Raw genomic sequence first — 24,546 nt, forward strand, 5'->3', positions numbered from 1 at the left:
CGCCTCCTAGTCCGTGCACTAGAGTCCGGGCACATCCAGTGATGTACTTTCAACCTTTCAACCTTTTGTTGTAGCTGCTGAGCGTATCGGTTGAGAACATGTCGAAAAAAGGTTCAGCGAGTGTTTGTGATAAACAATACGAGACGCTCCACAAGCTCCCGCCAATGAGCAAAGAAAAGCTGAGTGGATATCTTTCATATTTGATGGGAATATCCCTGCTACATTTCCCAATTATCTCCATGTATGCGCCAACCACTTCACAGAGGATTGTTACACAAACCTGGGGCAATATAAAGCAGCACACAGCACCAAACTTCACCTGAAGGAAGGAGCAGTGCCAACAATACGTATATTACAATATTTACAAACCGTAAAACTGTCTTCGTGTGCTTGTTCTGTCGTTTAGCATTAGCTATTTCATTTGCATGTATGTGTGTTTATCATCTCGGTAACCACAACGTTATCCAAGCTACAGGCGTCCTGCAGCAGTCTTTGCGATGGAGGTGGTTCACTTGTCACAGTGTCTGCAGACTCTGGGTCAGACTCCGGAACAAATACCTAAGGGATTACAATGAGGGGTCACGACGACGGCATTACTCAATGTTTTAATAATTGCTAGCGGTGCATCCGCCTTCTCAGAGGGGGAGCTGTGGGTCTGAGAGCTGACGTGCCAATGACGTCACTTCCAGGTAACTGGCCAATCACCAGACAGTCCATGTTCTGCCGGTGTGGTTTTGGTCTGAAACAGGGCGGCTGACGAGAGCGTCAGTGATGAGACATTTACATCGGCTCGTTTGTAGCGACAAGGACGTTTTTGACCATAAAAAGGACTTCCTGTTTGTAAGTACACCTCCATATCTCACATAGAAGTGAGACAGGACCATGCTATGGCTGCTTTAAAAACAAATACGGAAGAAGTGAAAAATAACAGTAATAACAATGTTTAATAGTGTGGTAGCCATCATTGAGTTGTTGAAGGCACTATGAGTGAGGAAAGTGACTACATTGCGTTAACCACTGTTTACAATACTAGTCTATAAAATCACCAAGACAGAAGTAGATTGCGACTCCCGGCTGACGCATGACATTCTTGCTTGGCAGATTGATACAAGGCAGCTGCCGGGATTTGAACCCAGGAACGCCTGTTTATTTGACAGGCACTTTGACCCACTAAGCCACAGCACCTCTGGGTGGTCAGGGTCTTTCAGGTTGTGTCGTTCTCTCTCTGGATTAAATCAGCTCAGAGTTAATCACCAGAGTGTGTAGACATTTAAATGATCATCCAGTCGATTCTTTCTTTTTCCATCTGATTGATTGTTTCATGGAAAAACCGGTGAAAAACCTTTTCATGATTAAAACATGTTCACTGACCTGTGGTGAGTGTTAGTGGTGAAAGATATCACAGGGTCACACACGGTCAGGATTTAAAGAAAAGAGGACGCAACACGTTTCTCCAGTCCTGGACCAGGTTCTCACCTCCCTGCCGCCTGGGTCAGGACCCTCAGATGGGTCACAAGAGATTTCATTGACGTCTCCAAATAATTTAGCTGAATTTTCCCAAACTTTCAGTCAAAATTTGCATGAATATGTTTTAAATAATGGGCATAAAATGAGAGTAAAATCAAAGGTGCCACAGATACGTCTGTAAATTTGTCGCTACATTATGTACAAATCGTTAAGAAGTGAGTCGCTGTATGAGTCCGAGCGGGGCAGCATCTACAACCTGCAGGTTCTCTGGACCAGAGCTGAGTAACGCTGAGTTAAAGGTTCTTGGAGGAAACATTGAGTGACATTGAGTCTAAAGGTCTTTGTCTTTGTGTCTTCAGATCAGTCCAGGCAGTAAAGCTGCGCAGGGAAACCTGATCCAGGGAGACGTGATCCTCGCCATCGACGGCGTGAGCACTGATGGGATGACTCACCTGGAGGCCCAGAACAAGATCAAGATGGCCAACTACAACCTGGCGCTCACCATGACCAAGTAAGAACTGGGAAATGCGCCAGTGTCATCGGCTGCCTATGCCAGGGCCGGCTCGTGGCATAGGCAGTATAGGCAAACGCTAAGGGCGCTGTCCATCCAGGGGGCGCCACAAATGGGGGAAGAAAAAAATGTAACTTCCACTATTCTTAAAACTAGTTGGTATTATGTCTTAATATGAAGATAACAAGGGCGTAGAATTGGGTAGGGACACGTCCCTACCAATATTCAGCCGTCACTGTGTAGTCACTATCAATACAACTGCTTGTCCAGCTGTCCCCGCTGTCACTCCTTCTGCTTGTAGAAGCTACATGTAACCTGACGAGAGGTGCAGTGCATGTTATCTGCAACTGTCAACATGTTCGCCATTTGTTCCTCCTGGGTCACGTCAGCTAGACGGATTTTAATATCAGTGGTGTCATTTACATTTGTGTTTGTGTCTGTGTGTGTGCGTGTGTGTGTGTGCGTGCGTGTGTGCACGTGTGTGCGTGTGCGTGTGATGTATAGGATTTGAAGGATGTCAAAGAAAAGAAAACTGGATATAAGAGACTTCTTTAGGAGTCAAAGTGTAAGTTACTTCAAGGGTGTATAGGTAGAGGCTCAACAATACAGATTTTGAATAAAAGAGAATATTTAATGCCAAAGAGATACAAAAAGTATTTTTAATTCTTATTTTCATGTATTTGTGTAGAAGTGAGCAACGGCTTAAAAACACAAATGAAGAAACTTTGTGGTGGAAATACATTAAAACCTCACATTCTAGATTATCATGTGATTTTATAATTATAAAATATAATTAATTAATATTAAGTAATATTAATATTTAGTAAAAGCCTTTTTTCTCAGGCAATAACTGAACCATCAAGCTCTATGATCATTGTATCCCTAATGTATCATAATCTTCATATGTCATGCATCAACATATTTTTGTAAGGTGACAGACAGCAGAGAGGCTGGAGGAGATGGAGGAGGAGTGGCCAGAGAAGGTAGAGAAGGAGGGGCTGGAGCAAAAAGTAGCTACTCCCACCTTACCTTCCTCAGGGAAGTGTGTAAATATTAGATATATTCAGCAGATAATCTAAAATGTGTTTTTGCTTTGCTTTACATCAGTGTTAAAGTGCACATCATTCATGTTATAGCATAACTTATATCTATATTATACTGCAGTTTACTGCTTCTTTGCATTCTGCTAAATAGCATTTCGTTGTAATGACAATAAAAATGAATCTTATATAATTTGCATATCAGAAAAAAGTATATTGTACATTATACATGTACAGTATAGAACATCATGCATGTTTCTCTTAGATATTTCATTTATATTATTTCATTTCATTTTATTGCAATGCAAGGGGGCGCCACCTAAAATCTTGTATGAGGTACTGACACTTTGCTGTGAGCGCCCAAACTTTGACAAAATAAGAGGTGAAGGAGTCTCAAAGAAGGAACTGCAGGGATTTGAGCCCCAGATCTCCTGTTTACAAGACAGGCACTTTAACTAGCTTAGCCACGGTGCCACCGTGTGGTCACTCACATGTACTGTTTCACAATCAGACTGCTTGTATTCCAGGGGGCGCTGTTGCTGGAGGAGCCATTCTAAAAATATCCCACTTTGAAACAAGGTGCTGATGGGATTTGAACACAGAACCTCCAGTTCATGAGACAGGCACTTTGACCAGCGAAGCCACAGCGCCTCCATGTAGTCACTAACGCGTGTCGTTTTAACAACAAGAATCTCACGCACACAAACGTACACAATGACAACAAACACATGAAGTCAGTGCTGGAGGACAAACACACAGGTTGACTGTGTGAAAACAGCAGGGACAGGAAGTGGGCGTGGCCACTTACATGTTTTACAAACAGACTTTGAAACAATAAAAATGTGAGTTTCTCTTTAGGAGAAGAAGACGACTGCAGATGTTCACAGTCACTGAAGCTTGGTGATAATAATCAGAGAGGAAATGATGAAGATAAGACACTAATGTCATGTGACTTTTCATCACAGTGACGTCGTTTCAATACACACACACACACACAATAACAGAAGCAGTGTGTCGTCCTTTTTCATTTCAGGCTCAGACATTTGTTTCCACCTTCACTGCAAGTAATAAATCTGTGAGGGTCAGAGGTCGATCACTCTGTGAGATTTAAGACTTTTTCAACCTTTAAAGGTCCAGTGTGAAACCTTTTTTGGGGGTTTATTGGTTTCCGGCACAGAAATATCTTCATATAAATGTATAATCACTTCAATGTATGACTGAATGGCAGATATTGCACATACATCTGTTTCTTTAAGTGTCTACATTTGGTTTTCGTAGCATTAGACAAAGATTTCACTGGATTCTCCTGCATGTGTCACTGTAACTTATTACGTTCAATAATAATCTATCATCTGTCCGTACGTCTGTTTTTTAAGTGTACAATTGCTTTAAAAACCTTAGGAAAACAGTTTTATTGGCACTTAAATCGTCAGAATACTGTGTAATTTAGTAAAAACATCAAAGATTAAAAATGTGGCTTTTGATATTTTTGGCCAGCAGGGGGCAGAAAATCTCAACATGGACATTTGTGTGGAATTGGACATCGGAAAATATCTGAGTCTGACATAGGATTCCAAGACAGCTGCCTTTTTATTTTTTAATCGTACACACGTTACGTTATTTTTTAATCGTACACACGTTACGTTATTTTTTAATCGTACACACGTTACGTTATTTTGTAATCGTACACACGTTACGTTATTTTTTAATCGTACACACGTTACGTTATTTTTTAATCGTACACACGTTACATTATTTTGTAATCGTACACACGTTACGTTATTTTTTAATCGTACACACGTTACATTATTTTGTAATCGTACACACGTTACGTTATTTTTTAATCGTACACACGTTACATTATTTTGTAATCGTACACACGTTACGTTATTTTTTAATCACACACACGTTACGTTCTTTTTTAATCGCACACATGTCGTTACATTATTTTGTAATCGTACACACGTTACGTTATTTTTTGATCATACACACGTTAAGTTATTTTTTAATCATACACACGTTGTTACGTTATTTTTTGATCGTACACACGTTACGTTATTTTTTAATCACACACATGTCGTTACATTATTTTGTAATCGTACACACGTTACGTTATTTTTTAATCGCACACATGTCGTTACATTAAAAAAAATAAAAATAAAATCACACAAAAATAAAAAAAATAACCTAGACAGACTTAGGTTATTTTTTTATTTTCTGTGTGGAAAATACATGATGAGCATTTTTATGAACTGGTATAGCTAACTATAACTAGTCCATAATATATTTAAGTACATGTTTTACGACTCAACTGGAACGCTTTCAACTCCCAGTTCCGACTTCCAATGTAAATGGAACGCAGTATTAGTCCAATATTCACTGAATATCTACAATATCTACAAGCATCTACAACCTGCAGGTTGTAGATGCTGCCCCGCTCGGACTCATACAGCGACTCACTTCTGAATATTGGACAACAAGTCTGTTGTTGATTCACAAACTTTGTTTCCCTCCTGTTCTTTAAAAACACACTATTTTTTCACAGTTTTATTATTGAACACAGTTTTATATGTGAACATCGTTTCCACTCACTGTGGTTTTTATTGACATTTCCTGACTTGGCGTTTCATGTGAGGACAGCGCTTGTTGTGATTCACATTTACTCTATTATTCCTCAACCTTGAAGCTCTTTAGAGACTGTGAACGTCTCGTTTTTCTTTTCTTTTCTTTTCTTCTTGACGTCTCTATAGGTGCTTGTTGTGTTGACACAGATTCAGCGTTTGTTCTCTCCTCTGTTTGTCCTGCTGTTGATTAGTAAACAGAGTATTTCCACCGCAGTGACCCACATACTGAATGGATTTCATGGATAAAAAAACAAAACAAAAACTGATCTTTTAATGCACCCAGGTTTTCACATTTACATAACAAAGTCCTCAATAAATATATGGATTTTAAGGAGAAGGAGGAGGTGATTAAGCGGAGAAAAAATAGCACGTCATTTTCTTTCCTGAACAAAAGTGATGTTGATCATTGTCTCTCGTCCTCTGTAATGTAGTTATAATGTAGAGAAATGACGTATCTGCTGTTTGACTGAGAATATACAGTCCAGACTGTTGGGAGTTAAAATCGACAGAAAGTGGAGCAGCACTCAGTGCAGCACTCACACCTCCATCAAGGCCAAACAATCCTGCTGACAATGAACAGATAACTAGAAAAAAGAAGAAGAAGCAGACGTTGTATCCGCACCGTTGACTCATAAACTCACAGATCAGAGTGTCAGAAACACATCTATTTACAGCATGTTTTTGTCCATGAAAAACCTACAAAAATACACATCATAAGGACTCACCTTGTAAAATCTTACGCGAGTTTAAGTCTACGATGTTTTAAGAACAGGTTCATGTCTTTATCTCACTGTTAGACTGACTTTTCCAACAGGAAACTGAAGTTTGTGAACCACTCACTCTCCCACACCAAACCTCATAGAGAAAATCAATGATTTTAGCTCGGGGGGACACAGGAGCTGCTGGTCTACTGCTGCCTCGTGTGGTCACTTTGAGTTACTGAGGTTAATCTGAACAGTTACTGAGGTTAATCTGAAGGATTACAAATGCAGAAGTGACAAAATAAGACATTTTAACTTAGTGAGGATCAACAACTCTTGTGTGTGTGATGTTAAAATCACTGATTTTGGTGTGGGAGAGTGAGTGGTTTACAAACCATGGAGGCTCAATGAAAAACACATTTTATCCACTTCATAGTAAACCCTCCTGATAAAATTTACGTCAGTTTCAGTCAAATATTTTCACCACGTCTCGAAGCTTTTAACCGTTTTCTTCCACTTTTCTCTTCTACGCAGGTCGAAGCGTCCGATTATGATGCCACCATCGAGAATGGACATTGGCATTCCCCTCATCCGACACCCACAGGTAACATACCCATCATGCATTTCTGCTGCAGCAACACACACTAGCAGTGACTTGCTGTAAACACACAGGTCACTGAAGGTGCAAGACCTTTGAGGGTGTGACGGTTTGGAGACCAGGTCTTTGTGAGGACCGGTTGTTTGTGTGGACTACACAGACTCAAAATTAACTTTCAAATAATAATAAAAGTAAAATCACAAACGAAACCCAACAAATCAAAAATAATAAAAAATAAAATATGAAATAAAATAATGAGATAGAATCTGCTGCATTCAAGCTTCTTTATTTTCTCTGGACAAACTCAAAAGGGTGTCTGACACATGTCACACTGCTGCCTCCTGGTGGCCACAGGAAGAAGGACAAAAACATCAATGCTTCCCTGATTCATGTAAACTCATGGAATTATTGTGATTAAGCTGCAATAAGCCTTTAAAACCTAACTTTAACTCTCATTATTTTGTGGAGCAAATGTTTTACAACATAAGCATGTTGTCAAAACATCCATTAGAAACAAATACTATATGTATTTATGTTTATATTCAATTATATATTGTTCCAAATGTAATAAATATAAAAACAACAACAAATATGCACATATTAGTGATAATTATTCATGTAAGCATTGTCATTAATCCAGAAAAACCTCAAATCTAACTTTATTTTTTATTATTTTGTGGCGCAAGTTAAATTGAAGTCAATAGGAACTGAATTTTGTGTTTAAAAATATAATTTGACAGGTTTGTTATTTTGAAGGAATAATTCCAAAGTAAAGTCTGATGGTGGTGAGTTTTCTGCTCCCCTCCCTCACCGGTCTCCTTCCTCTGACTCCTCCCTCTCCACTTGAAGCCTGAGTCACTGCAGGTCAACGGCCGCCTGTCGGCCTGCAGTGCCTCCTCCGCGCCCCCAGAGGCAACAGCAGCGGGGGCGATGAGCCCTGCAGAGAAGAAGCAGTATAACTCCCCCATTGGCCTGTACTCAGAGGAGACTCTGAGGGAGATGGCAGCGGTTCAGGAAGGTCGGACGGCCGGGTACGTAGAGACAACGGTGCCCGCAGAGTTGCATGAAAATGTGGCAGAAGCTCGGAGGTGGAGCCAAAATTTAAACACAGAGAAGGAAAAAAAAATGTCTGCCCCCTGCTGGTCAGTAATAGTTAGCTACTTACAGGGATAGTTTTGTAATCAGTGTTTTACACAGAGGTGACGGCGTTCTGAGCATTGGGCGGCTGTGAAACCATGGAAAACATAAAAAAACAGCCACTGAACAAAGACTCAGCGAATGAAATCTACATCAATTTAAGTGTTATGATATCTTAAGAACGTTGACTTGAATGTTGACGTCTTAGTGTCACTGTTAGACTTTTCCAACAGGAAACTGAAGTTTGTAAAGCACTCACTCTCCCACACCAAACCCCATAGAGAAAATCAGTGATTTTAGTTTGTGGGGACACAAGAGCTGTCTACTGCTGCCCCATGTGGTCACTTTATGTCATTTAAATGACTCTAACAGTGGATCAAGGCAACAGTGGATCAACAACTCCTGTGTGCTGTGATGTTAAAATCCCTGATGTTCTCTATGGGGTTTGGTGTGGGAGAGTGAGTGGTTTACAAACTTCAGTTTCCTGTTGGAAAAGTCTGTCTAACAGTGAGATAAAGATGTGATCATCTTCTTAAGATATCGTAGCCTTTACATGATAAAACATGACAAAAGCCTTTCATTAAGTGTTTTTAATGTTTTTTCTGTTGTCCCTTTTTGCAACACACAACACACTATGTTAGTCAGTGAAAATCATGAACTATCCCTTTATCATATTACAAATGAAGTGAACAAAATTGTTGGGGCTTGTTTATACATATATATGTAAATATGTTATTTACATTATTTGGTTGTATTTTGCCACTCAAGGCTTCTGTAGAAATTAAGCATAAATGGCTCCACCTCCAAGCATTAACCTGTCACATGACCGTCTGCCGGTGTCAGTACAGAGTAAATAGTATATATTTAAGATGAATATTCCGGAAACAGAAGAAGAACAGTGGGCTCATCAGAACATTCAGCGTTTTGAAATCTTAAAAAATAAAGAAACTGATTTTGAAATTAAGAAAAAAACAGATCATGTGAATGAAAGATCTGGTCATGTGATGAATGTGTGACATAAAACCATTACTTAAATTAAACTAAATTATTAAAAAGCATTTGGACAGTATCCATATCAGCAATGGATATTCATGTTACTGTTGTTTCCAATCAAAATGTTTTAAAACATTTTGACTCACTTTGCTAAATAAAGTCATAAGTATAAGTATAAATATATACAGTATAAATATAAGTACAAGTAAATCAGTGTAAGTACTGTCAACTTTATTTCTAAAAAATTGTAAAATTGTAAAATTGTAAAATTGTAAAATTAAAAAATTAAATAAAAGAATAATAATAACATAGCCACAATGTGGCTCCTTGTATCATGTGTAAAAAAGGTTTTTGCAGGTAAAGCTGGGTTAAACTCTTGAGGTCATAGAAACTTCACTGAAATTCAGATGTTTGTTTAAAAACTGGGTTTACAGTTCAAATGAGTAACTTGTAAAAAACGGTTTGAGTTTTATATATCTACGTAGAAGCCCATCACACTTTCTGACGCAGTTCCTACGTTGTCCAGCAGGGGATCACTATATCTTTTTCATATACATATACTGTATGTATATATTATATATTTTATCCTATCTTATATAAGACCTTCTCGGACACCTTAACCTAAACCGAAACCTAAAACCAAGTCTTATAAACTGCACATGAAGGTTCAGACAAAATGTCCTCACTTTCACAAAATGTCCTCACTTCATTAGTGGTTTGTCAGCTTTTTGGTCCTCACCAAGATCTATTAATAACTCCTGTAACGTAACAGATTATAAAAACACGTCCAGAGCTGAGTGTTTGACTGTAAAACCATGACTGTTCATAATCACCGCGTCATCATCATTTACTCATCACACACACACACACATGGAGTTACCCAGCATGCCTGTGGTGTTTCCTCAGTGCGACTTGATTACTGTGTCACTGAAGACGCCAAACACCTGTTGCTTCCTCTGGCTGCTTTTAAAGGTCAGGGAAGCTTCTGGACACTCACTCACACACTTTTATATATATAAATATATATATATATATATATATATATATATATATATATATATATATATATGTACGGTATATACACAGTATATAAAAAAAAACGTGTTTAAAACTTATATTGAATTAACTGTTTTAAATCATTTAAATGTGCTGTTGATGTTTCTTTCTGTGAAGAGACAAAGTTACCGGGACTTTACTCGTCCTCGTGTCTCCTGATATCGTGTGCTGTGATAGCGCTGTTTTGTACGTCCTCTGACCAATCAGAGCAGATCTGTGACATCACACGGACAAAAAGACGAGAATCCGCATCCACGTAAAAATCTGACCTTTATTTCCTTCCTCTTCTTGTTTAAATTCTTCTTCTTCCCATCATGCACCAGCTGAAGGACTTCACTGAAAAATCAACATAAATATGATTTCTAATGACTTTTATGCTTTCTTTCTTTCTTTCTTTCTTTCTTTCTTTCTGTCTTTCTTTCTTTCTGTCTGTCGGGTAGAAACAGGGTTTCTCTCCTGCTGCTGCTCCTCCTCCTCCTCCTCCGTTAGTATCCCTCCTCCTCTTCTTCTTCGTGTGTTTGTTCTGCTTGTCATTGTTTCTTAGTGGTTTTTTCCAGGCATGGTTTTGTTCTGTGGTTGATTTTTAGATGCACTGTTTGTTGTAGCGCTCCCTGGTGGGTTGAAGTGGTTTGGCAGTCTCTTGTTTTATGAAGGGAATTGTTGGTTGTGGATCTTTTTTGTTCCATAAGCTGCACACATTATCACTTTAAAGGGTAAGTTCAAGTTATTCTCTTACTATAACACTCCATCCATCCATTATCTACCACTTTATCGTCTTCCGGAGGGTCGCGGGGGGTGCTGTGTAAAGGCCTGTGAAAGGCCCTTGTTTCAATCAGGGCTCGAACCCTGGTCTTCTTGCTGCCAAGGCAAGAGTGTTAAAAAAAAAAAACACTCACTCAAACACCCACATCAAACCCCATAGAGAAAATCAGTGATTTTAACATCACAGCACACAGGAATCATTTATTATCAATCAAAACCACTTACTAGCTGATCAAAACCACTTACTAGCTGATCAAAACCACTTATTATCTGATCAGAACCAATTATTATCTGATCAAAACCACTTATTATCTGATCACAACAACTTATTATCTGATCAAAACCACTTATTATCTGACCAAAACCAATTATTATCTGACCAAAACCAATTATTATCTGACCAAAACCACTTATTACCTGATCAAAACCACTTATTATCTAACCAAAACCACTTATTACCTGATCAAAACCACTTATTACCTGATCAAAACCACTTATTATCTGATCAAACACACGCTTATTGTTGATAAATGTGATTTTTCTTCTCTGATAAAGGTTGAAATGAAATGTCAGTGAAAATCAAATGTCTACTAGACCAAATCTGAAGAAAAATGTCAGTAAAATCATTTTCATGAGTGAAAAGAATGAAAGAGGTGAAGTTTAACAGCTTCACTTCTCTGAACTGTCCCTTTAACAAACCTCTGTCACTCAAACCTTCACTGGTAACAATTTCACTTGGTGAAAATCAACTTTATCAGCATTGTTAATGTATGGAAATGTGGTGTGTTTGTGTGTGTGTGTGCGCGCGTGTGTGTGTGCACGTGTGTGTGTGTGTGTGTGTGCGTGTGTGTGTGTGTGTGAGTGTGTGAGTGAGTGAGTATGAGTGTGTTAGTATCAGGATCAGAGAAGGACAGTTTTCTTCTGTCCCAGTCCAAAGTCACTCTGATCTTCTGGATCTTCTTCAGCTGGAGAACAGAGTGTTTATCTGGTGACAGTTCGTAGTATGTATCTATATAAAAACTTATTACCCATAATCCAGACAGTATGTCTTCTCCTTTCCTCTGGACAGACTCTAAAACTCCCACCATCCACCGTTTATTGTCTCCAACCTGGACGTCCCAGCTGTGAGTTCCTAAGTTCAAACCCTCAGAGCTCAGGACACTGCAGGCATAATCAAACCTCTCTGGATTATCAGGAACCTTCTGTCTGGCTCCTTGTCTCACATTGGTCACATCTTCAGATAGGATGAGACTTGGATGAGCAGCGTTTGAGTTGAGTCCAGAACCACAAGACTGTAGGAGACCACGTCCTTCATCTTGTTCCAGTTGTTGAAGGCCAGGTTGCCCAGGTGTTTGGCCTCGTCTATTAGAGCTCCTGAGTGCAGCTGTGGAGGCTCCAGCAGGGGGCGCTGCTGCTCTCTGTAGTTGAGCAGGAAGGAGACGTCTTCAGCTCTCAGCTCATCCTCTGTAGCTCTGACTGTATCTGATAGAGCTTCTACCTCTCTGCTCAGAGCCTGTATCTTCTCCTTCATCATGTGACTCTTCTGCTGCTCTTCCTCTCTCAGTGCAGCCATCTTGGTCTCCTCTTCCTCTTCTAGAAACTGATGAAGCTTCTTAAACTGCTCCTTCGTCCGTGTCTCTGTGCGTCGGGCCTGGACTTTAATGTGTTCTGCTGTTTGATCAAACTTCACCTGAACTTCTTCCAGACTCTCGACTCACACTGGCTGCTGATGGTCCAGACAGAAGTGTCAGAGTTTCTCAGAGTGCTGACTGCAGAGAACCTCTGAACACCTCTGACCTCTCTCCTGTAAGAAGGTCTCACACATGTGGTTCTTTCCTTGAAGACCTTCTCTTACAAACAGGACAGTCGGGTGTTGGTCTGTCTCTCCACCATCTCTTCACACAGACTTTGCAGAAGCTGTGGCTACAGGACAGAAGGACAGGATCTCTGAAGACCTCATGACAGACAGGACAGCAGAGATCCTCCTCTAATCTGGAGGCCATTTTGTCTGTGAGAGAAACTGAAAACAGAGCAGACACAGAGTGGTCAGTCACATGGCCAGCCAGGACTCCTCCTCCTCTACCGACTTCACTGAAGTTCACTTTGAGTGAAAGTTTTTTCAAACTCACCTTCAGTGTGTGGGCACGTGGACAAAGCAGTGTCTTGTCTTCTGCAGCTGGACTCAGTCAGAGGACAGAGTCTGATCTTCAGTCTGTCTCTTCACTCACCAAGGGCAACTGACTGTGTGTGTGTCAGAAATAAATTCAGGTCAGGTTACATTATGTCAGAGTTCACTGTCACTGAATCACTGACTGTCCTGGATTAAACTCCACCCACCTGGGACTCCAATCAGATTAAATCAAACACCAAAAGATGTTTGTGTTGATTATGAGTAAATTATCAACATTTAAACTGCAATAATGACAAAGAACATACTTTTTTGCTTTATTAATTTCATGTTGCGTATTTTACACACGTTCAGCTCCTTAATGCCAAAAGTGTCCCATCACTGTAAACTACAAAAAAGCAAAAAATATATTTTTTTTTTCACTTTCATTTAAAAAAAAATAAAAATCTTTTCATCAACATAAAAATACCAATTTTTTCACCATTTTCTTAATAGGCTTCACATAACACTGCTCTCTCGTGGATTACCAGAACATTTACAGCTGTACCAACAGAAACATTGATTCAAATGATGTTGGGTTCAAAAGACTGTAAAACATAACTATTTGTTTTACAGAGTGTATCGTAAACATGTCATAGGAATAAAAGTCAACATTTTAAAATATCACAAAGGAAACCCAAACCTTTAAAAACAGAAAAAAAACATTAAAGGTGCAATATGTAAATATAACCGCCTGATTTTATTTGAATTTTTGTTTTTCATTAAAGAGACTTTTATTTTTTATATCAGGAGCAGGATGATTTTTGACCACCACTTTGTTTTTACAGTAGCCCACAATGGACAAACTAAACGGTTTTGATGCTAACTGAAGGCTACATACTGTATGTTCAACAACATACTGCACCTTTAAATGACCCTAGTGCTGCATGTTTCTTCATGAGCTCATGAAGCAGCAGTGAATGAATGAATAAATCCTCATTTATATGAATTTATAATGAAAACAACAAAGTGTGAAGTGATTGAATCTGACACATCGTCTAAGATGACATTTTGTCTGGTGACAGTAAAGGTCATAGTTTTATGTGTGTGTGTGTGTGTGTGTGTGTGTGTGTGTTGATGCTTTAGTAAAACATCAGAGATAAGATGAAGCCATGAAGCAGCTGAAAACTCACTCGCCCGTTTGTTTGGTTTGATGTGTCTTCCTGCTCGTTGTGACATGAACATGAAACAGTGAAAGTGTGTTTGCTCTTTTAAAGGAGGCACACAGTGAGTGGTGAAAAGTCTAAATTAACTAAGTAAATGAAATAATTCATTCTGAAAATGTGCTGAACAGACAATAACATTTAATTATTATTAATATTTTGATCTTTTTTTGTTTTTGGATCTTTAGGAGAGAGTGAAACTCTGGCAGATTCATTTACGACCTATTGTTACTTTGGAAACTTCAACCCTTTTTTTCAGACCTGTAATTAAAGGCACACTTCAGGTTTTTCGTGTAATATTCAGTCTATTGCCCATGAGAAACATACTCTCAATGAAAACATGGCTGCCAGCAGGGACATCTCATTTTGAGCACATAAAAAAGACTCTTAATACAATAATAATACAATTTAACTCATGAAATCTACATCTGCTGTGATTTATTAACAGCATTAAGCACTGTTGTATCATCACAAATGCAGAAAAATACACAACGAAACTAGAAAAAAAGCGTTTAAACTGACGTTTGTAAACAATTCACTCTCCCACACCAAAGTCCAGAAATCAGTCATTTTAACATCACAGAACACAGTAGGAGTTGATCCACTGCTGCCTTATTTCGTGCCACAGAGGTAATTCTGAATGAAGGAAAAACTGTATAAAGTGGGTTTCAATGGGTACTTTTATGTCCTTAAGGTGATGATTGTAATTCATTCTTTTTTAAGTATCAAAAAATTTAAAAAACAAAGAGAAAAAACATTAAAGATGCAGATTTTATTGAGTTTGTCTTTTGTTAAGTGACTAAACTAATTTCCCCCATACAATCACACTTAAAAAAAACCTGAAGTATCCCTTTAAATCCCCTTTAAGTCAACAAATGCATGTTATGTGTGTGTGGAAATAAGTGTTAAAGATAAGTATTAAATGTTTCTACTTTCTAACACAAACCTCATCATCACCTTCTATTTTGTTTAACACACCTCACTCCCTTCTCCTCCTCCTCCCCTCACTGTCTCCCTGTCCTCTCCACATCACCACTCGTCCTCCACCACCACGTCACCTCCCTCCACTCACAGTGCCGGCTTCAACCCCGCTGTGCTGAAAGACCCCGCCCTCTCCTCCCATAAGCCCATTGAGGTGAAGGGTCCAGGCGGTAAAGCCACCATCATCCACGCCCAGTACAACACGCCCATCAGCATGTACTCACAGGACGCCATTATGGACACCATCGCTGGACAGACACAGGTCAAGAGTCATGAGGCTGGGTAAGAACACCACCGCCTCCTTCACCTCCTTCACCTCCTTCACCTTCATCCCTTTTTCTTTTTTTATTTCCCTCACTGTCCTCCACTGAAATCCTCTCATCATCTTCTTCTTTGCATTGCTGCGTCTTCTTTAAAGTGAATGTGTCTGAGATATGAGACGAGATATGATGAGATAAGATGAGATTTTGACGATGTGGTATGAGATATGATGAGATATTATGAGATGAGATAAGATCAAATAAAATGAGATATGATGAGATAAAATGAGAAATTAGATGATATGAGATGAGATATGATGAGATAAGATACGATGAGATATGATGTGTTGAGATGAGAAATGAGATATGATGAGATAAGATAAGATGAGATATCAAGAGATAAGAAGAGATATGAGATGAGATAAAATGAGATACAATGAGATATGAGAAAAGATGAGATATGATGACATATGGACGATAAGATGACATAAGATGAGATATGATGACATATGGACGATAAGATGACATAAGATGAGATATGATGAGATTAGATGAGATATGATGACATATGGACGATAAGATGACATAAGATGAGATATGATGAGATTAGATGAGATATCACAAGATAAGATGAGATATGAGATGAGATAAAATGAGATAAAATGAGATACAATGAGATATGGATGATGAGATATAACGAGATATGACAGTGGTTCTCAAACTTTTCCTGTTGGGCCCCCCTTTGGAGGAAGAAATTTCCCGGGGGCCCCGGGACATTTTTGCTTTAGCGATACAAATAACCTCAACATTGCTTTGTGAGAAAGCAATTTTCAAATAAAAATATGAAATGTGCAATTATAACTATAATAGCGTAATTTTTTAAACAATAAATACATTTGGATAACAAAGAATACTTTACAAATATTAATTATTTGACCTGTTTTTTGATTTGTCCTCTTCTGCTTCTTCTTCTCATTTCGTTTTTTTGGATAAATCATACATTTCTTTTTTCCTTGAGTTGACCCCAGTGCAGCTCACAGTGATGAAACTCAACTCTCCTCTTAACTCTCCTTCATCCGTCTGTGTTCTGACCTTGTTGACCTTTGGTCTTCAGTTGTGATGGTTCTGTTCACTGTTGTTGTTCCAGCTTTTTAACGCTGTCTCCTGCTGCTGCTGGTGATCGTGGTGGTTGTTGTTGTTGATCTCAGTCTTTGAATTTAGCATTTTTAAATCTGTGAGTTATACATGTTTTCATTATTCATGAAGTGATGAGGCAGAACCTTGTTTCTGAGGAACCGGTTATAGATTACATTTGAATTGTGGTTATTGTTGAGGTTAGTGATAAGACTTTGTTTAGTCTGTGTGTGTGTGTGTGTGTGTGTGTGTTGTATACACATCATTGCTGCCCCTGAAATGTTGTAAAATACACAAAAAAGCATGAATAAAATGCCAAATATCCGTTCATATTTTCATAATAACCTTTCATCGTGGCATCAGTCAAGTTGATCAGAGAGAGACCTTGACCTCTACAGCGCCTCCTATTGGCTGTTTTACCTGCACATACACGTCCATTCAATGGAAAAGTTGTGATTCCAGCTTTGATAACAACTGCCTACACCGCAAAGAAACGTCAAAAACATAAAATAAATTCTTCGATTCTTTTTCTCTTACGTGTCCTTGTCCTCTTACGTGTCCTTGTCCTCTCACGTGTCCTTGTCCTCTTACGTGTCCTTGTCCAACAGCGCTTCGTTCATCGTCTTTTACAAATGTGAACATTGTAGCTACACGTTGAAGCTATAATGGTGATTGTTCACAGAGTTCACAGAGAGTTCATGGTTCCACTCGTGTGTTTGTTCAGTGTTAACGCTCGTGTACGTTCAGGATAACATTTCAGTTCATTTCTCTGTGGTTTATTTTCCTTCAGCTGCTGCTCAGTTTTCACTAACACTTAACGTCTCAGTCTTAACGTCTTATTTTTGCAGCTTGAATAATAGACGTGAGCCTGAACAAAAACAGTCATCCATTCTAAAAGAACTACTCCTCTTCTTTTAAAGTGAGGTTGTGTGAGGTACAGCGTCACCTACAATTACAACAGTTTAAGTCTACGTCACATGTTCATGTCTTTATCTCACTGATTTTAACTCTCACTCTCCCAAACCAAACCCCATAGAGAAAATCTGTGATCTTAACATCACACACACACACACACAGGAGCTGTTGATCCACTGCTGCCTCCATCACTAAGTTCAAATGTCTTATTTTGTCACTTCAGTGACACAAAGTGACCACACGAGGCAGCAGAGGACCAGCAGCTTCTGTGTCCCCGCGAGCTAAAATCACTGATTTTTCCTCTGGGGTTTGGTGTGGGAGAGTGTCCCTGCTTGCTCGTCTGTGGTGACTCTGTACCAGTACATTGAACTGTGCAGTCAAACTGATGAAAGAACCTGAATGTTCTGAGCTTTGTTCTCCTTCTTCCTCTGCTGTTAAACACTGTTGTCTAAATGTTTACATCTTCACTTCATGCAGCAAAACTCAATTTTATGTCAGTGCAGCAGTTTTCATTCACTCCTGTTCTGACTCTGTGTGGTGTTGGTTTGGGTGGGTGGGGCCTGTGTGTGTATGTGTGTGTGTGTGTGTGTGGGGGGGGGGGCGTGGTTGTAGCGGTGTCATAGTTAAAGATCGTCCTGTAGACAGCGCCTCCCTCGTCTATCAGGCCGTCCACAGCGCAGAGAAGGACCCGGATCTGGACGAGAGTGGACGCCGCAGCATCAACATGCAGTCCAAGTCCTTCCGGGTCCTGGCCCACATCACTGGAACCGAGTCTGGTAAGTTGCCTTCACCTGTCGCTGTCTTTATTCAGTTTATTTTAGATTGCCTTAAAGGGATAGTGCAGATATTTGTTTTGGGACTGACAGATGACAGTGAGGAAAGTTTGTAAACCACTCACTCTCCCACACCAAACCCCAAAGAGAAAATCAACTGCTGGTCCTCTGCTGCCTCGTGTGGTCACTTTGTGTCACTGAGGTAAATTTGAATAAAAGATTTTAAATGCCGAAGTGACAAAATAAGACATTTCAACTTAGTGATGGAGGCAGCAGTGGATCAACAACTCCTGTGAGTGTGATGTTAAAATCACTTATTTTCTCTATGGGGTTTGGTGTGGGAGAGTGAAAAGTCAATATATATGTAATTTGTTCTTCTAAAATTAAAATTAAACACTTAAAACACACAAAATAGTCATCCACACATTCTTTTAAATGTATGTTTTGTAGCGTATAGTAGTATAATGTAGTATTTATATACTACTTTACAGAGTATAGTAGTACGTAAAGTACATAAAGTCACCTCCTGTTACTGTTTCTCTCACAGCATCAGAGGAGAAGGAGGCGCTGATGAACAGCAGGTAGGCAGCAGACTGACTCCGCCCCCTTCAGGCTTTTCACCTCACCTGTTCACTGTTCGCCCCTCCCCCACTGGCACCACCACCACCATGTGCAGCCCCACCCACCTCCACGTCTCCAAAACACAACTCAACCCAACAGCTCGTCTATAAGACAATGCCCCCTTCAGGTCAAAATGACATGAACGACTTTAGCGGTGTGAGTAACGTTAGCGACATTAGCGACTTTAGCATTAATGAAGCTCACTAATGAAAATAAAAATTATTTTGGTTTTTCATATGTGAAAAAAACATTGTAGCAACATTGTCCACAGATTCCAGCAGGGGGCAGTACTGAGTGAACGACGCAAAATGTTAGCCAGACTTAACGTTAAGGAACTTAATATAAAGAAATAAGTGAGCAATAATGCAAAATTTGATATTTTTGTATTATATCTTTCTTTAATAATCAACATTTAAATATTAATCAGAATTTTATTTTATTATTTGACGTAACAAAAATTGCAAGAATTAGATGAAAGTGAGTAAAAAAATGGCTTTTAACATACTCAATAAAATTTAAAAATTAATTTTTTTTTATTAAATTCTATGTAAAAAAATGTACAGATAACAATAATATCAATAGATTTAAAAATAAAATACAATAAAATCACAAACAGCAACAGACACTGTGTTTGTGCCTTTAATGGTTTAAAAATACAGAGATAAAAACTCTCTGTTCTGATGAATGTTTGATGTTTTAAAGTGAGATATATTGTCTGAAAATAAGATTATTTTTCTTTTTAGGAATAAAAAAAAACCAAGAACAATGTCCTAGAAACGAGGATTAATGGACATTTTTGCAGTGTAGAGATCTGTGTGTCCGTTAACCTCATGCCCCTCCCTCTGCCCCTCCCCTCCTGTCTCATCACTGATGGATGGAACTCTCTCTCTCTCTTATTTAATCATCCCTCCATTAAGTCCCGATCGATCGACCTGACATAAGCCAAATGTGGCTCCGTCGTCAGACTTCATTCTTCGCTCCATGACTCAACGTCAATCAATAAACGAGCAGAGGTCGACTTTTTATCTGCCAATAAAGAGAGAGTGTTTTTCTCTTCTTCTTCTCTGAGATTCTACAAACACTCACACAAAATCACTTCATCAGTGACAGAAATACATTTAAAAAATGATGTAAAATATTAAGATGGTGTAAATGTGAACAACAGTGAAGTGAATCAAATTTAATCACAAACAAAAATATATAACATTAAACACGGGAACATGAATGATTAATAAATATAGTCAATTAGTAAGTAATGCTTCCTGTTCAGGATAATATTATTATATTTCTGAGTAAATATCATTTAAAACAGTGTTCACAATCAAATAAACCCAAAACAGCTTGTATACATAAACAAAGGGGGTAACCCATGGTTACGAAAAGGTTTGACACTTCCTGTTTACATTGAAGCGAAAACCTGGGGTAACAATATTAATGATAAACAATTAATATAATTAATTATAAATATAATATATAATAAATATTGTTTGTTTGTTTGGTTTCTTTATTTGATAATGTCACATCAAACTGGGAAAATGTGAGCATTTTGGTTTTTGCATGTTGTTTTTTTAACTCATGTTGTCTGTGACATCTGTGATGTTTGTGACGTATGTGAGGTCTGTGACGTCTGTGATGTTTGTGACGTATGTGAGGTCAGTGACGTCTGTGACGTCTGTGATGTTTGTGACGTATGTGAGGTCTGTGATGTCTGTGACGTCTGTGACGTCTGTGATGTTTGTGACGTATGTGAGGGCTGTGATGTCTGTGATATTTGTGACGTATGTGAGGTCTATGATGTCTGTGACGTCTGTGATGTTTGTGACGTATGTGAGGTCTGTGACATCTGTGATATTTGTGACGTATGTGGGGTCTGTGATGTCTGTGACGTCTGTGATGTTTGTGACGTATGTGAGGTCTGTGACGTCTGTGATATTTGTGACGTATGTGAGGTCTATGATGTCTGTGACGTCTGATATTTGTGACGTATGCGAGGTCTGTGACGTCTAGGGATGTAACGATTACCGGTATGACGATAAACCGCGGTAAAATTCCCGACGGTTATCATACCGTTTCAAATTTTAATTATCGTTAAAACCGTGATTGATTACCGCAACTGATCAAGCGGGCGCGCATGCGCAGTTTGCACTGTCTGTCCAGCGACAACACGGCTGAAGCCACCTGCGCTCCAGAGATTACCCCCCGTAAGATCAGAAATCTGGGCATATTTTGTATTTTTAAAGGATGTTGAGAGTAAAATAATTGAAGACAATCAATCCTTGTGCAGAAAATGCAAAAAAAAAATCTCCGCGAACTTCGCGGCGCGAAGCCACTTCCAATATGATGCGCCATCTCCGTGACCACCACACACAACTTTTCAGCGGGTAAGTCAACAAAAACGGGATTTCGGAATAGTGGGAAACGTCATGGTTTGTCTCGCGAAAGCGAGTAGTGTGCAGACGACAGGTACCGTAGCAGACCAAAATGTGTTTGTTTCTGTGTTTTTTTATTTTATTTTTATGCTGTGTACGACCGCTGCTACTTAATTATTATCCGACACAGAGTGAGGACCTGTGTGTGTGTGTGTGTCAGTCAGTCAGATGATAATTATTATTAATAATAATAATAATAATAATAATAATAATAATGATAATAATAATAATAATCATATAATATAAAATATCTTTTTTTAAATAAAACTTGGTTAAAAGATTTCAGTGTGTGTGTGTTCAGTACTTTTGGAACATTTTGAACCCATCTAACAATACCGTGATAATATTGATAACCGTGATAATTTTGGTCACGATAACCGTGATATGAAATTTTCATATCGTTACATCTCTAGTGACGTCTGATATTTGTTATGTATGTGATGTCTGTGACATCTGTGATATTTGTGACGTATGTGAGGTCTGTGATGTCTGTGATGTCTGTGACGTCTGTGATGTTTGTGACGTATGTGAGGTCTATGATGTCTGTGACGTCTGTGACGTCTGTGATGTTTGTGACGTATGTGAGGTCTGTGAGGTCTGTGACGTCTGTGATATTTGTGAGGTATGTGAGGTCTATGATGACTGTGACGTCTGTGATGTTTGTGACGTATGTGAGGTCTGTGATGTCTGTGACATCTGTGATATTTGTGACGTATGTGAGGTCTGTGACGTCTGATATTTGTGATGTATGTGATGTCTGTGACATCTGTGATATTTGTGACGTATGTGAGGTCTGTGATGTCTGTGATGTCTGTGACGTCTGTGATGTTTGTGACGTATGTGAGGTCTATGATGTCTGTGACGTCTGTGACGTCTGTGATGTTTGTGACGTATGTGAGGTCTGTGAGGTCTGTGACGTCTGTGATATTTGTGACGTATGTGAGGTCTATGATGACTGTGACGTCTGTGATGTTTGTGACGTATGTGAGGTCTGTGATGTCTGTGACATCTGTGATATTTGTGACGTATGTGAGGTCTGTGACGTCTGTGATATTTGTGACGTATGTGAGGTCTATGATGTCTGTGATGTTTGTGACGTATGCGAGGTCTGTGACGTCTGTGATATTTGTGACGTATGTGAGGTCTGTGACGTCTGTGATATTTGTGACGTATGTGAGGTCTATGATGTCTGTGATGTTTGTGACGTATGCGAGGTCTGTGACGTCTGTGATATTTGTGAAGTATGTGAGGTCTGTGACGTCTGTGATATTTGTGACGTATCTGAGGTCTATGATGTCTGTGACGTCTGTGATGTTTGTGATGTATGTGAGGTCTGTGATGTCTGTGACATCTGTGATATTTGTGACGTATGCGAGGTCTGTGACGTCTGATATTTGTGAAGTATGTGAGGTCTGTGACGTCTGTGATATTTGTGACGTATCTGAGGTCTATGATGTCTGTGACGTCTGTGATGTTTGTGATGTATGTGAGGTCTGTGATGTCTGTGACATCTGTGATATTTGTGACGTATGCGAGGTCTGTGACGTCTGATATTTGTGATGTATGTGATGTCTGTGACATCTGTGATATTTGTGACGTATGTGAGGTCTGAGATGTCTGTGACGTCTGTGATGTTTGTGACGTATGTGAGGTCTGTGACGTCTGTGATATTTGTGACGTATGTGAGGTCTATGATGTCTGTGATGTTTGTGACGTATGCGAGGTCTGTGACGTCTGTGATATTTGTGACGTATGCGAGGTCTGTGACGTCTGTGATATTTGTGAAGTATGTGAGGTCTGTGACGTCTGTGATATTTGTGACGTATGTGAGGTCTATGATGTCTGTGACGTCTGTGATGTTTGTGATGTATGTGAGGTCCGTGATGTCTGTGACATCTGTGATATTTGTGACGTATGCGAGGTCTGTGACGTCTGATATTTGTGATGTATGTGATGTCTGTGATATTTGTGACGTATGTGAGGTCTGTGATGTCTGTGACGTCTGTGATGTTTGTGACGTATGTGAGGTCTGTGACGTCTGTGATATTTGTGACGTATGTGAGGTCTATGATGTCTGTGATGTTTGTGACGTATGCGAGGTCTGTGACGTCTGTGATATTTGTGACGTATGTGAGGTCTGTGACGTCTGTGATATTTGTGACGTATGTGAGGTCTATGATGTCTGTGACGTCTGTGATGTTTGTGACGTATGTGAGGTCTGTGATGTCTGTGACATCTGTGATATTTGTGACGTATGCGAGGTCTGTGACATCTGTGATATTTGTGACGTATGTGAGGTCTGTGACGTCTGTGATATTTGTGACGTATGTGAGGTCTATGATGTCTGTGATGTGTGTGACGTATGCGAGGTCTGTGACGTCTGTGATATTTGTGACGTATGTGAGGTCTGTGACGTCTGTGATATTTGTGACGTATGTGAGGTCTATGATGTCTGTGATGTTTGTGACGTATGCGAGGTCTGTGACGTCTGTGATATTTGTGAAGTATGTGAGGTCTGTGACGTCTGTGATATTTGTGACGTATCTGAGGTCTATGATGTCTGTGACGTCTGTGATGTTTGTGATGTATGTGAGGTCTGTGATGTCTGTGACATCTGTGATATTTGTGACGTATGCGAGGTCTGTGACGTCTGATATTTGTGAAGTATGTGAGGTCTGTGACGTCTGTGATATTTGTGACGTATCTGAGGTCTATGATGTCTGTGACGTCTGTGATGTTTGTGATGTATGTGAGGTCTGTGATGTCTGTGACATCTGTGATATTTGTGACGTATGCGAGGTCTGTGACGTCTGATATTTGTGATGTATGTGATGTCTGTGACATCTGTGATATTTGTGACGTATGTGAGGTCTGAGATGTCTGTGACGTCTGTGATGTTTGTGACGTATGTGAGGTCTGTGACGTCTGTGATATTTGTGACGTATGTGAGGTCTATGATGTCTGTGATGTTTGTGACGTATGCGAGGTCTGTGACGTCTGTGATATTTGTGACGTATGCGAGGTCTGTGACGTCTGTGATATTTGTGACGTATGTGAGGTCTATGATGTCTGTGACGTCTGTGATGTTTGTGATGTATGTGAGGTCCGTGATGTCTGTGACATCTGTGATATTTGTGACGTATGCGAGGTCTGTGACGTCTGATATTTGTGATGTATGTGATGTCTGTGATATTTGTGACGTATGTGAGGTCTG

The 24,546-nt window shown here is 39.4% G+C and overlaps 1 protein-coding gene and 1 pseudogene across 4 annotated transcripts in view; one reads left to right on the forward strand and one right to left on the reverse strand.

Annotated features, from left to right (window-relative positions):
- Positions 1 to 24,546, forward strand: part of LOC131473726 (LIM domain-binding protein 3-like) — a 45,747-nt gene that overhangs the window by 8,482 nt on the left and 12,719 nt on the right. For 2 of the 4 annotated variants that reach the window (XM_058651192.1, XM_058651193.1), the window contains exons 3-7: positions 1,827 to 1,978; positions 6,878 to 6,947; positions 7,791 to 7,972; positions 18,122 to 18,285; positions 18,830 to 18,863. In XM_058651192.1, coding sequence (XP_058507175.1) covers positions 1,827 to 1,978; positions 6,878 to 6,947; positions 7,791 to 7,972; positions 18,122 to 18,285; positions 18,830 to 18,863 — 602 coding nt within the window. Of the gene's footprint in view, positions 1 to 1,826; positions 1,979 to 6,877; positions 6,948 to 7,790; positions 7,973 to 10,567; positions 10,612 to 15,293; positions 15,483 to 18,121; positions 18,286 to 18,829; positions 18,864 to 24,546 lie in introns of all 4 variants that reach the window. The other 2 variants (XM_058651194.1, XM_058651195.1) reach the window with 2 other exon arrangements.
- LOC131473728 (E3 ubiquitin-protein ligase TRIM35-like) lies at positions 10,628 to 12,697 on the reverse strand (annotated as a pseudogene).

This window comes from Solea solea, chromosome 15, assembly GCF_958295425.1.
Source record: "Solea solea chromosome 15, fSolSol10.1, whole genome shotgun sequence".
In the NCBI taxonomy this organism is placed as follows: domain Eukaryota; kingdom Metazoa; phylum Chordata; class Actinopteri; order Pleuronectiformes; family Soleidae; genus Solea; species Solea solea.